The 14,662-nt window shown below is 33.6% G+C and overlaps 1 protein-coding gene across 2 annotated transcripts; it reads left to right on the top strand.

Moving 5' to 3' along the window:
- Positions 1-275: 275 nt before the first annotated feature.
- LOC134711318 (protein-L-isoaspartate(D-aspartate) O-methyltransferase-like) lies at positions 276-13,405 on the top strand. 2 transcript variants are annotated; one of them, XM_063571855.1, is made up of 6 exons: positions 276-607; positions 1,992-2,128; positions 2,551-2,655; positions 9,389-9,601; positions 10,493-10,705; positions 11,897-13,405. In XM_063571855.1, the coding sequence occupies exons 1-5, from the start codon at positions 466-468 to the stop codon at positions 10,667-10,669; spliced, it is 774 nt and encodes a 257-aa protein (XP_063427925.1). In that variant the 5' UTR covers positions 276-465; the 3' UTR covers positions 10,670-10,705; positions 11,897-13,405. The 2 variants fall into 2 exon arrangements, with proteins under 2 accessions (XP_063427925.1, XP_063427924.1); XM_063571854.1 differs by having other exon boundaries at positions 278-607; positions 10,493-10,662; positions 11,897-12,672.
- Positions 13,406-14,662: the final 1,257 nt, after the last annotated feature.

The following is a 14,662-nucleotide window of genomic DNA, read 5'->3' as shown; positions in this document are numbered from 1 at the left end:
AGAGGCAAGACACTGTGACTGTGTTCTAGTCCTAGTAATATTTTTTTCTAAGATTACGAAAGGATAACATTTATTCAAAATGTCCACAAAAAGTACTAAAATTGTTCTTTTATTAATAATTCGAAAAAACATATCTCAATTGAAATGCTTTTAATACTTACAATGCTAAATTAGTTTACATCCTTTTAACAATGTTGCCATACAATAGCCTTAAATGATCACTACACAAAAGAAAAACATGTTAACCTTCGGTTCTCTCTAGATTGTTGTTTACAGCGTGAATGATTTTTTTTGCGGTTTTCTGCGACATAAAAAAACAACCTCCTGGCATTTGAATATTTGCATTATATATCAGTGCATGTTTCATATTGGTGCAAAATCAAAACTTTTACATGGAATTATAAGCAGTTGAATGCATATAAGCGTTCCGTCAAGAAACGTGAAACTTTTGTAGACTGATTGCAAATGGTGTTGCGGCAACTGTGCCAAAAGTTTGTTTCAAATCTATTAATCTTTATTGGTATTCGGTCCTTTTTTACAAGATTTCCAGTCATGGCATGGCGTTCGAGTGGCAACAATAACACTGACTTGATTAACAACTTGAAAGGTAACCTAAGTACAGACAACTTCAGCCATTACTAAATCGTCACTGACCTACTCGTCCCAACATTCTATCATAAAAAAAACTCTGACATTTATTTAAAGGAAGTTTAATCCTGCTGAAAAATACCTACAAACACGGTTAACTAGTGACAAGCAGTTTAAAACATGCAGAACATTAATAGGGGGTCTAAACGTGATGGGGATTGCCAATTTTTTTGTAATCATGACACGTGAAAGTCAAAATATTGTGTCGTGAAAACAGGAAATGTTGTCTTGCGGGAAACGGGAAATGAACAAAAAAAAGGAGAATTCCTTACGTACATAGTGTAAGCAGGATACAGGAATCTGACAAAACAGTAAGCAGGATCAGGGATCAGAACCCCACAATGCATGTAATGAGACCCCCTAAATAATTATCGGAATTGAGCAACTATAAGGAAAATTAGTTTAACTAAAATTTACCTCCCTTGTTATGTCACGGAATAGAAGTTCCTTCATAATATATGTTCCAAATGGAAAAACTATTCTGGAATATTATTTCCACAGGAATAAATATTACAGTAGATGTTCCTAACGGAATAAATAGTATAGAATATTTGTTCCAACAGGTACAGGTATTATGACATTGTTTATAATAAAGTTTCCACTGGAACTTCTGTTAGGTGGAACAAATATACGTTGACAGTTAGACCTTATTGCTAATTGGTGGTCTGTGACACTTAACCAAATAATCCATTGTGCTGTTAGACATTTTCTCTTGTGATGTCAAAATTTACCATAAATTCTGTGAAGTTCATGATCAGTTATGAAGGACAATTAGTGTTAAGGTGTTTAAAATTTAAAAACTCTTGCTCAACCTTGTCAACCAACTCATACTTCAAACAACTTAATTGTACCCATTTCTGAAGCATTATGTATTATTAATTATTTAATTGGATGAATTCATTGTAAACTTAGAATGCATTTGGTATTTTAAAGTTAAAGTAGTCAGAGACATGTACGTTTGTATATGGCCAAATTATAAGTTTTCGTACATTCTACATATATATATATATTCGTACTATGTATGCTTTTTCAATGGAGATTGTGACATCACAATACATTTTGATTAATACAAAAAAACATGAGACCAGGATATAGAATGGAATACAGCATTTATAAATCTCTTTGACTGTGAAGAAGTAACACATTTATCAGTTTTCTCAGAATTTATTGTTTATTCAGAATTAATAGAATAAATGAGTGGTAAGCAGACCAAAATATATTGACAAATCAACAAATTGAAAGTTGTATCTTCTTTTATTTGATGGGGATTCTGTATTAACTTTATACACTTTTACAAAATGAATGGAAGACTTAATTGGTCAAGTATTTTGTATCTTTTTTAGGAAATGGAATTTTAAAAACGCCAGGAGTTATTGAGGCTATGAAACAAGTGGACAGAGGAAGCTTTGCTAAATATAATGCATATGCAGATTCCCCTCAATCCATTGGATATGCAGTTACTATTAGTGCCCCTCATATGGTAAATACTATAAGTTCATTAACTCAAATTATCTCCCTTGGTTGACAATAAATTATGGTAGTACACTATGTAGTCACTTTGTATAAGTATTTTTTTCTTCTTCACAGTAATTAAGATGAACATGCAAGTGCTATTTGTAAAAATTACATTCACACCCATATTTTCTTTTTTCGTATCATTTAAAAAAAAATCTTCTTACAAAACAGAATTGGATATTTGTGAATTTGGATATTTTAAACAAATCTGATTTAAACTTTAGTTTTTGTTTCCAATCTTGACTTTGCTGATGAACAAAGGTTGCAAAAAAAATTGCCATATGGTTTTGAAGCATTTATAGACACAGGTATTGTATGATTGTTGTTACTCTGTGAATTTTATGGATTTGTACAAATTAATAATGTAAAAATTGACCTTCATTTCAGCATGCACATGCCTTAGAGATATTAGCCAATCACTTGACAGAAGGTAAAAGAGCATTAGATGTAGGATCAGGAAGTGGTTATTTAACAGCTTGTATGGCTATAATGGTAAGGTTTTAGATTTAGGATCAGGCAGTGGTTATTTAACAGCTTGTATGGCTATAATGGTAAGGTTTGAGATGTAGGATCAGGAAGTGGTTATTTAACAGCTTGTATGGCTATAAAGGTAAGGTTTTAGATGTAGGATCAGGAAGTGGTTATTTAGCAGCTTGTATGGCTAAAATGGTAAGGTTTTAGATGTAGGATCAGGAAGTGGTTATTTAACAGCTTGTATGGCTTTAATGGTAAGGTTTTAGATATAGGATCAGGAAGTGATTATTTAACAGCTTGTATGGCTATAATGGTAAGGCTTTAGATGTAGGATCAGGAAGTGGTTATTTAACAGCTTGTATGGCTATAATGGTAAGGTTTAAGATGTAGGATCAGGAAGTGGTTATTTAACAGCTTGTATGGCTATAATGGTAAGGTTTTAGATGTAGGATCAGGAAGTGGTTATTTAACAGCTTGTATGGCTATAATGGTAAGGTTTTAGATGTAGGATCAGGAAGTGGTTATTTAACAGCTTGTATGGCTATAAAGGTAAGGCTTTAGATGTAGGATCAGGAAGTGGTTATTTAACAGCTTGTATGGCTATAATAGTAAGGTTTAAGATGTAGAATCAGACAGTGGTTATTTAACAGCTTGTATGGCTATAATGGTAAGGTTTTAGATGTCGGATCAGTAAGTGGTTATTTAACAGCTTGTATGGCTATAATGGTAAGGTTTTAGATGTAGGATCAGGAAGTGGTTATTTAACAGGTTGTATGGCTATAATGGTAAGGTTTTAGATGTAGGATCAGGAAGTGGTTATTTAACAGCTTGTATGGCTATAATGGCAAGGTTTTAGATGTAGGATCAGGAAGTGGTTATTTAACAGCTTGTATGGCTATAATGGTAAGGTTTTTGATGTAGGATCAGGAAGTGGTTATTTAACAGCTTGTATGGCTATAATGGTAAGGTTTGAGATGTAGGATCAGGAAGTGGTTATTTAACAGCTTGTATGGCTATAATGGTAAGGTTTTAGATTTAGGATCAGGCAGTGGTTATTTAACAGCTTGTATGGCTATAATGGTAAGGTTTTAGATGTAGGATCAGGAAGTGGTTATTTAACAGCTTGTATGGCTATAATGGTAAGGCTTTAGATGTAGGATCAGGAAGTGGTTATTTAACAGCTGGTATGGCTAAAATGGTAAGGTTTTAGATGTAGGATTCGGAAGTGGTTATTTAACAGCTTGTATGGCTATAATGGTAAGGCTTTAGATGTAGGATCAGGAAGTGGTTATTTAACAGCTTGTATGGCTATAATGGTAAGGTTTTAGATGTAGGATCAGGAAGTGGTTATTTAACAGCTTGTATGGCTATAATGGTAAGGTTTTAGATGTAGGATCAGGAAGTGGTTATTTAACAGCTTGTATGGCTATAATGGTAAGGTTTTAGATGTAGGATCAGGAAGTGGTTATTTAACAGCTTGTATGGCTATAATGGTAAGGTTTTAGATGTAGGATCAGGAAGTGGTTATTTAACAGCTTGTATGGCTATAATGGTAAGGTTTGAGATGTAGGATCAGGAAGTGGTTATTTAACAGCTTGTATGGCTATAAAGGTAAGGCTTTAGATGTAGGATCAGGAAGTGGTTATTTAACAGCTTGTATGGCTATAATGGTAAGGTTTTAGATGTAGGATCAGGAAGTGGTTATTTAACAGCTTGTATGGCTATAATGGCAAGGTTTTAGATGTAGGATCAGGAAGTGGTTATTTAACAGCTTGTATGGCTATAATGGTAAGGTTTTAGATGTAGGATCAGGAAGTGGTTATTTAACAGCTTGTATGGCTATAATGGCTTGTATGGCTATAATGGTAAGGTTTTAGATGTAGGATCAGGAAGTGGTTATTTAACAGCTTGTATGGCTATAATGGTAAGGTTTTAGATGTAGGATCAGGAAGTGGTTATTTAACAGCTTGTATGGCTATAAAGGTAAGGCTTTAGATGTAGGATCAGGAAGTGGTTATTTAACAGCTTGTATGGCTATAATAGTAAGGTTTGAGATGTAGAGTCAGACAGTGGTTATTTAACAGCTTGTATGGCTATAATGGTAAGGTTTTAGATGTAGGATCAGGAAGTGGTTATTTAACAGCTTGTATTGCTATATTGGTAAGGTTTTAGATGTAGGATCAGGAAGTGGTTATTTAACAGCTTGTATGGCTATAATGGTAAGGTTTGAGATGTAGGATCAGGAAGTGGTTATTTAACAGCTTGTATGGCTACAAAGGTAAGGTTTTAAATGTAGGATCAGGTAGTGGTTATTTAACAGCTTGTATGGCTATAATGGTAAGGTTTGAGATGTAGGATCAGGAAGTGGTTATTTAACAGCTTGTATGGCTATAATGGTAAGGTTTTAGATTTAGGATCAGGCAGTGGTTATTTAACAGCTTGTATGGCTATGATGGTAAGGTTTTAGATGTAGGATCAGGAAGTGGTTATTTAACAGCTTGTATGGCTATAATGGTAAGGCTTTAGATGTAGGATCAGGAAGTGGTTATTTAACAGCTGGTATGGCTAAAATGGTAAGGTTTTAGATGTAGGATTCGGGAAGTGGTTATTTAACAGCTTGTATGGCTATAATGGTAAGGCTTTAGATGTAGGATCAGGAAGTGGTTATTTAACAGCTTGTATGGCTATAATGGTAAGGTTTTAGATGTAGGATCAGGAAGTGGTTATTTAACAGCTTGTATGGCTATAATGGTAAGGTTTTAGATGTAGGATCAGGAAGTGGTTATTTAACAGCTTGTATGGCTATAATGGTAAGGTTTTAGATGTAGGATCAGGAAGTGGTTATTTAACAGCTTGTATGGCTATAATAGTAAGGTTTAAGATGTAGAATCAGACAGTGGTTATTTAACAGCTTGTATGGCTATAATGGTAAGGTTTTAGATGTCGGATCAGTAAGTGGTTATTTAACAGCTTGTATGGCTATAATGGTAAGGTTTTAGATGTAGGATCAGGAAGTGGTTATTTAACAGGTTGTATGGCTATAATGGTAAGGTTTTAGATGTAGGATCAGGAAGTGGTTATTTAACAGCTTGTATGGCTATAATGGCAAGGTTTTAGATGTAGGATCAGGAAGTGGTTATTTAACAGCTTGTATGGCTATAATGGTAAGGTTTTTGATGTAGGATCAGGAAGTGGTTATTTAACAGCTTGTATGGCTATAATGGTAAGGTTTGAGATGTAGGATCAGGAAGTGGTTATTTAACAGCTTGTATGGCTATAATGGTAAGGTTTTAGATTTAGGATCAGGCAGTGGTTATTTAACAGCTTGTATGGCTATAATGGTAAGGTTTTAGATGTAGGATCAGGAAGTGGTTATTTAACAGCTTGTATGGCTATAATGGTAAGGCTTTAGATGTAGGATCAGGAAGTGGTTATTTAACAGCTGGTATGGCTAAAATGGTAAGGTTTTAGATGTAGGATTCGGAAGTGGTTATTTAACAGCTTGTATGGCTATAATGGTAAGGCTTTAGATGTAGGATCAGGAAGTGGTTATTTAACAGCTTGTATGGCTATAATGGTAAGGTTTTAGATGTAGGATCAGGAAGTGGTTATTTAACAGCTTGTATGGCTATAATGGTAAGGTTTTAGATGTAGGATCAGGAAGTGGTTATTTAACAGCTTGTATGGCTATAATGGTAAGGTTTTAGATGTAGGATCAGGAAGTGGTTATTTAACAGCTTGTATGGCTATAATGGTAAGGTTTTAGATGTAGGATCAGGAAGTGGTTATTTAACAGCTTGTATGGCTATAATGGTAAGGTTTGAGATGTAGGATCAGGAAGTGGTTATTTAATAGCTTGTATGGCTATAAAGGTAAGGCTTTAGATGTAGGATCAGGAAGTGGTTATTTAACAGCTTGTATGGCTATAATGGTAAGGTTTTAGATGTAGGATCAGGAAGTGGTTATTTAACAGCTTGTATGGCTATAATGGCAAGGTTTTAGATGTAGGATCAGGAAGTGGTTATTTAACAGCTTGTATGGCTATAATGGTAAGGTTTTAGATGTAGGATCAGGAAGTGGTTATTTAACAGCTTGTATGGCTATAATGGCTTGTATGGCTATAATGGTAAGGTTTTAGATGTAGGATCAGGAAGTGGTTATTTAACAGCTTGTATGGCTATAATGGTAAGGTTTTAGATGTAGGATCAGGAAGTGGTTATTTAACAGCTTGTATGGCTATAAAGGTAAGGCTTTAGATGTAGGATCAGGAAGTGGTTATTTAACAGCTTGTATGGCTATAATAGTAAGGTTTGAGATGTAGAGTCAGACAGTGGTTATTTAACAGCTTGTATGGCTATAATGGTAAGGTTTTAGATGTAGGATCAGGAAGTGGTTATTTAACAGCTTGTATTGCTATATTGGTAAGGTTTTAGATGTAGGATCAGGAAGTGGTTATTTAACAGCTTGTATGGCTATAATGGTAAGGTTTGAGATGTAGGATCAGGAAGTGGTTATTTAACAGCTTGTATGGCTACAAAGGTAAGGTTTTAGATGTAGGATCAGGTAGTGGTTATTTAACAGCTTGTATGGCTATAATGGTAAGGTTTGAGATGTAGGATCAGGAAGTGGTTATTTAACAGCTTGTATGGCTATAATGGTAAGGTTTTAGATTTAGGATCAGGCAGTGGTTATTTAACAGCTTGTATGGCTATGATGGTAAGGTTTTAGATGTAGGATCAGGAAGTGGTTATTTAACAGCTTGTATGGCTATAATGGTAAGGCTTTAGATGTAGGATCAGGAAGTGGTTATTTAACAGCTGGTATGGCTAAAATGGTAAGGTTTTAGATGTAGGATTCGGGAAGTGGTTATTTAACAGCTTGTATGGCTATAATGGTAAGGCTTTAGATGTAGGATCAGGAAGTGGTTATTTAACAGCTTGTATGGCTATAATGGTAAGGTTTTAGATGTAGGATCAGGAAGTGGTTATTTAACAGCTTGTATGGCTATAATGGTAAGGTTTTAGATGTAGGATCAGGAAGTGGTTATTTAACAGCTTGTATGGCTATAATGGTAAGGTTTTAGATGTAGGATCAGGAAGTGGTTATTTAACAGCTTGTATGGCTATAATGGTAAGGTTTTAGATGTAGGATCAGGAAGTGGTTATTTAACAGCTTGTATGGCTATAATGGTAAGGTTTTAGATGTAGGATCAGGAAGTGGTTATTTAACAGCTTGTATGGCTATAATGGTAAGGTTGAGATGTAGGATCAGGAAGTGGTTATTTAACAGCTTGTATGGCTATAAAGGTAAGGCTTTAGATGTAGGATCAGGAAGTGGTTATTTAACAGCTTGTATGGCTATTATGGTAAGGTTTTAGATGTAGGATCAGGAAGTGGTTATTTAACAGCTTGTATGGCTATAATGGTAAGGTTTTAGATGTAGGATCAGGAAGTGGTTATTTAACAGCTTGTATGGCTATAATGGTAAGGTTTTAGATGTAGGATCAGGAAGTGGTTATTTAACAGCTTGTATGGCTATAAAGGTAAGGCTTTAGATGTAGGATCAGGAAGTGGTTATTTAACAGCTTGTATGGCTATAATGGTAAGGTTTGAGAGAATCAGACAGTGGTTATTTAACAGCTTGTATGGCTATAATGGTAAGGTTTTAGATGTCGGATCAGTAAGTGGTTATTTAACAGCTTGTATGGCTATAATGGTAAGGTTTTAGATGTAGGATCAGGAAGTGGTTATTTAACAGCTTGTATGGCTATAATGGTAAGGTTTGAGATGTAGGATCAGGAAGTGGTTATTTAACAGCTTGTATGGCTATAAAGGTAAGGTTTTAGATGTAGGATCAGGAAGTGGTTATTTAACAGCTTGTATGGCTATAATGGTAAGGTTTGAGATGTAGGATCAGGAAGTGGTTATTTAACAGCTTGTATGGCTTTAACGGTAAGGTTTTAGATGTAGGATCAGGAAGTGGTTATTTAACAGCTTGTATGGCTATAATGGTAAGGTTTTAGATGTAGGATCAGGCAGTGGTTATTTAACAGCTTGTATGGCTATAATGGTAAGGTTTTAGATGTAGGATCAGGAAGTGGTTATTTAACAGCTGGTATGGCTATAATGGTAAGGCTTTAGATGTAGGATCAGGAAGTGGTTATTTAACAGCTTGTATGGCTATAATGGTAAGGTTTTAGATGTAGGATCAGGAAGTGGTTATTTAACAGCTTGTATGGCTATAATGGTAAGGTTTTAGATGTAGGATCAGGAAGTGGTTATTTAACAGCTTGTATGGCTATAATGGTAAGGTTTTAGATGTAGGATCAGGAAGTGGTTATTTAACAGCTTGTATGGCTATAATGGTAAGGTTTTAGATGTAGGATCAGGAAGTGGTTATTTAACAGCTTGTATGGCTATAATGGTAAGGTTTTAGCTTATCTGGTTGATGGTTGTGTGTCTCCTGTGGGTTTTTTTCACATCTGGATCTTCTTCTTGTTAGGTTAGGTAAACTAGCCTCCTTTAATAGTAGACTAGCCTAACAGATAACCAATCTATCTCTCTGTAGGTCTAAGCTACTTTAAAAGGAGGGTAGTATACCTTACCTAACAATGACTTCACGGTTCAGCTAAGAAGCAAGCTAACCAAAGATATTACCATTAGCTACATACTGACTGAAATCTGCTGCAGTAGTAATTTCTAGAAATTGACAGTATTTTTCTCTTCTCAAATATATATACTTATTATTTTAGCTTGGAGAAACTGGGAAAGCTATTGGCATTGATCATATTCCAGAACTGGTGGATGAGTCCGTTAAAAATATGAAGAAAAATACACTTACAAAACAGCTAATGGAATCTGGTAGGATGGTTTTAGTGGCTGGTGATGGCAGAAAAGGTTACCCTACTGAGGCCCCATATGATGCCATCCATGTTGGAGCAGCAGCACCACAATTACCTGAGGCTGTAAGTTGATTTTTAGAAGTGAGGTTAATTAAAAGGTTTCTATTGGTATGGTCTGAAAAGCTATTTTTATAATGACATTGGGTGCAGCCTTCTACCAAACTACATTGGTAATTAAAAGATGTCAATGGGAGAGATACTCATCTTAACTGAAAGTTGACTTGGTCCATTAAATTGAACAATTCAGAAAGTGAAAATTATAAAACAAAAAAGATTACTGGTAGCCATAATTATGAATTCATCACAAGAGTACACTATGTTGAAAACAGTTGGTATTAATGGAATGTCTCAAGAGCTTCAGAATTATGTATTTGCTTTAATCTTTAACATATTATTGCCAAACGTTTATAACAACTACTGAACTTAGATTTCACAGAATTATTAGGCCAGTCAAAAGTGGATTTAGAGGGTTTTTCAGAGGTCCCCCTTTAGTGGGAAAAAATTGGTTGATTATATAGGGAATCACTGAAGCATGTCGAGAGTGGGCCCTCTTATACAATTTCTGGATCCGCCACTGTCAGTACTGTCTCTCTGGGACATACTCCTTTGAAGTAATTAGTGTATGGGTTCTGTTGATCATGTTGTAAATTGCAGATTTTTTTTCAATATTTTTTCTTAATGTCTTGTATCATTAATTTTTTTAAAGATGGAAAACGTTCACCAATAAGGGTAAGTAATTGTAATTGGGTAGTTTTTAAGATTTTGCATGTATCATGCAAAGTTTATGAAATGAAAAATTATCACAAATATCACAAGAGCTTCCAAATATTTCTTAGATGATTTGTGCAAATTTCATTAAAGTAATTTAGTGAATTTATTGGTTTGATTCAAAGAAATAAGAAGTGAGTTTTGTTCATATGCTGATTTATTAATTAAGTACTATTGTATTTACAGTTAGTTGAGCAGTTGAAGCCTGGTGGAAGATTAATTGTCCCCGTAGGTCCACAAGGAGAACACCAGCATCTATTACAAGTGGATAAGAACCAAGATGGAACCATTACAAAGCAGAACTTAATGGGTGTTATCTATGTTCCGTTAACAAGCAAAGACAAACAGTGGCCAAGGTTTTAATAATATGCATGTTGGATCTTCCCTTTGTTACATGTGGTTATTATTCTTTTGGTGCTTAGTTATTTCATCATTCCATTTTGTTTGACTGCTTGTTTACTTACTGCATATTTTCATTGCATTAAAACAATTATATGAATTGACATGATGTAGAAAAAAAACTGTCCATTGTTAAAGATGCAAGTGAGCAACACACACCCTTGAGAGCCTCAATTTTAAAAGTCAAATCAAAACATACATAACTTAAAAAAATAAAATCAAGTAAATTGAAATTATTTTATAATAAAGAAGGTCTTAAATTTCCAAAGTTGCATGAAAACTATCGGTGAAATGAAATTTTGTAGCCTTATTGTTTTGTATGTTTAGAATACTATTGTTATTAAGGTGCACAGTGTGTATCATGCTTTCTCATTTCACTCATCACCTATTTACCATCACAAACAAAAATATTTTACAAAACTGTGGATTCCAAATGTAAAGTTTTTTTTGGTTTTTTTTTTTATATTGAAAATTCAACTATTCCGAAAGATTGTACATACGAACATAACTCTTGAAATGCTGTGAGAGACAGAAACATTGAAAATCTGTGTGAAAGACTATTGTGATATAATTTAATACTACAGGTACACTTTCCAATTTTATTTTATTTTGGAGGAGGATAGGACCTTTATCGGGACTCCAGGATTGGATATTTTTAAGCTTGGGATTTCGGGATTGACACTTTCTGGATCGAGAATTCTTTTTTTAATCACGGGACCTCAGGATTTCGTGTTTTTAAGCCCGGGATTTAGTGTTTTAAAGCCCTGTATTTCGGGATCAGGACCCCTCCTACCCTCCCTCATTTTGGGGGAATGGAAGAACACACAAAATAAGCTGTTATGTGAATTGTATATGCTATTTAACAGTAACAAATTAAACTTTTATGACCATTTATTGACATTATGTTTTCTGGTCTGTGCCTCTGTTCATTTGTCCATCCATCTGTCCGTTCATACCGCTTCAGGTTAAAGTTTTTGGTTGAAGTAGTTTTTAATGAAGTTGAAGTCCAATCAACTTGAAACTTAGTAAACATGTTCCCTATGATATGATCTTTCTAATTTTAATGGCAAATTAGAGATTTTCCCCCATTTTTATGATCCACTGAACATAGAAAATGATAGTGAGGATGGGGCATCCATGTACTGCAGACACATTCTTGGTTGTTATATTTTGATTTCTTTTATTTTGCAGCAGTAAAGATGAGTTGTAGCTGATGACAATGCTATCTTCCATAAAACAAGTGTTAGCTATGTTAGCTGTATCCAGATATTCCCTGACACTTTCGTTCAGACATTTATACAAATACTCAATATGAGGTATCATTCACAAGTTCCAGAATGTTATTTACAGTGATGCCAGCTTAGATCAAACCCATTTGGAACTGTGGTTAGACAGGTGTTACAATAGGCTACATTACTATGGAATTTCACTATATACGTCCTTATTGGTACAAGAATTTATTTGACACATGCTTCCAATTTATGCAATGTTCAGTACAGTCAATTTCCACTGATGAAAAATCCTTAATGTGATATCAATATTGGTTATATAAAAGTATATTTGTATTTTTTTTTCTATCCCTAGCTACTACTATATTTTTTTCTTTTAATTACAAAAATAAACCTACCCTAAATAAACATGGTTGCAGTATTGTTGTTTTTTTTCCTGGCATGCAGCATTTTTGTCCTCATTAATGTGTGTTTCACTGTACAGGTTGAACGGGTGTTAAGTGTTTTTTTTTTTTATTTATTACAAATTTTACAGTAAAATGAACTCGTAAAACCCCTATAATAGTGTTTAAATGAGATATGAAGACTTAGTGTACATTTGACTTGCAGCATTCTTGTTTATGAATTTTTTGTAATGGCCAGTTGATGTCACCATGTGTGTCAATTTTTGTTTGCATAATTATGCCCCTTAAAAATGTTAATTACATAGGAGGATCCAGGGGGGGCTGGGTGGCCTGCCCCCCCCCCCCTTTTCGTGGGTAAAATTTGGTTGCATAAAAGTGAATCACTGAAGCATGACTGGAGCGGGGCCCCCCCTTAGGTCAGTCAAAGGGCCCCCCCCCTTATGGAAAGTGCTGGATCCGCCACTGAATTATGTGGATAATTGCTTTGTTATTGCCCATTAACTGATTAAATTTAAGCTTCGCTGAGAACTTCTTTTATTCCCATTGCATTATGATTTCGAAATTTTAAAAAGACACATTTATTTATTTATTTACAGAATAAAATTCATAAAATGCTATCTTGGGAATCAAATGAAATGTCATATTAAGAGGGAAAGTTTTTCTCACTCTAGATAACAGAATTTTGTTTTCTTACTTTTTAAAGAAAGTTTCATATTCTTGATTTCTTATTAATATTTTTTTATTTCTGGGGCACTTTAATTTCCAGAATGTGATTTCATTTCAAATCTTATTATGTTAGTTTTTAAAATTTCATAATTTTTCAAGTTCGCACTGCATGGCAGATAATACTATATACATGTATAACAGTTGTAAATATTTTGTACATTTCTCAAAGGTACTGTTTTTGTTAACCTTTATGCTTTAAATTACATATATGATTACATGTAGAAAGTTTCATGAATAATTTATTATTTGTATACTGTGATATGTAAATAATTCATTAATTGTATACATGAATATTTATTACGTTTAATTGTACTCATATAAATATTTTATCGCATGCATAAAAAGAAGGAGTAAAAACGTCAGTGTCTTTTGCCAGGAAAAACTTTTTCAACTTATGAACCTAAATAGGTTTATAAAAAATGATAAATGAAATTAATAAAAAATAATTTTTCTTATAAATGCATATTGTGATGAAAAAATATATAGTCAATAAATATGATTAGAGGGGAACTTATGAAATTTAACATGCATTCTGTCATTATTTTATATTTGGGGAAAAAAACAAAATTTAACTAAACAAAACTTTTTAAGATAGAGAAATGTACGATTCATAAAAGTTTTGAAAAGGATCATGCACATGATATTTTTTTGTGAGAAATCTTAATTTTAAAGATTGCTGATTGGAAGGGTAAATGAATTTTTAAGTGCTATCAGTACAATTTATAGTCTCTTATCAATCCTAGATATAAAAAGATCCGTAAGTATCTACAAAATAAGTATTTAAATGTATAATCTTATAACAAATACACAGCTGTAAAAAAAAAAGTGCTACTAGATACTGTGACCGGTGATTTGGTTTTATTTGATGACAAAATATTTGATAGGATGAGATTTATTTGAGAAGTGCTAGTGTTTAGAATGGCTATATGTTATAACATTGAATGCTTAAAACTTTTAACATTTTATGGACTATTGTGTAGTCTTTAAAAGTGTAACTGTTGTATTATTTAGGAATGTTATTGAAATAAATAAATGAATAATGCTTAATAAAGTTTGTTTGATTATTTAATGAAAGTTTTTAGAATAGGAGTATATCTAGCTCACCTGTGTCCAGGCCTAGTGGATTTTCAACCCAAAAACAAATGTGAGGTCAACAGTTCACATCTTTAGCCATTACTTTGATCTTTCTCCTGAAGCCTTTCTCTTTCATCTTTTCCGAAATCAATTGACCTATTATAAACTAACTCGACAGGAACAATGTAAGGTCTTCTTTTATGATCTTTTAATACCAAATATTGTTAAATATCCTATTATTCATACTAAGTCACAGTAAGTGAGTATTTTACATGACAAGAAAACAAATTCAACATGAAGCCCAAACTAGCCAACCAGGAAAATGATGTAAAATAGACATTTCACAGACAGAAATTTAATATCATAAGGTTTCTGCAGACAAGATATGAAGCATTCACGTCTTTAACCTTCTAAAATATAAACCTTTAAACAAATAGTTAACACCTCCAAGATATAGAAATAATTGGTCACAATTTGCCCAGCATCTATGCATCAGAGTACCCTGAAATAGACCACTTTCAAGT

Source organism: Mytilus trossulus, chromosome 3 (assembly GCF_036588685.1).
Source record: "Mytilus trossulus isolate FHL-02 chromosome 3, PNRI_Mtr1.1.1.hap1, whole genome shotgun sequence".
Lineage (NCBI taxonomy): Eukaryota > Metazoa > Mollusca > Bivalvia > Mytilida > Mytilidae > Mytilus > Mytilus trossulus.
Note: the sequence above shows the minus strand (reverse complement) of the source record. Positions and strands in the feature narration are given on the sequence as shown.

Coding starts and splice junctions, on each gene's coding strand:
- LOC134711318 (XM_063571854.1), top strand. CDS start 466: ATGGTGTTGCGGCAACTGTGCCAAAAGTTTGTTTCAAATCTATTAATC. Junction 608..1,991: donor CTTGATTAACAACTTGAAAG/GTAACCTAAGTA, acceptor TATCTTTTTTAG/GAAATGGAATTTTAAAAACG. Junction 2,656..9,388: donor CAGCTTGTATGGCTATAATG/GTAAGGTTTTAG, acceptor TTATTATTTTAG/CTTGGAGAAACTGGGAAAGC.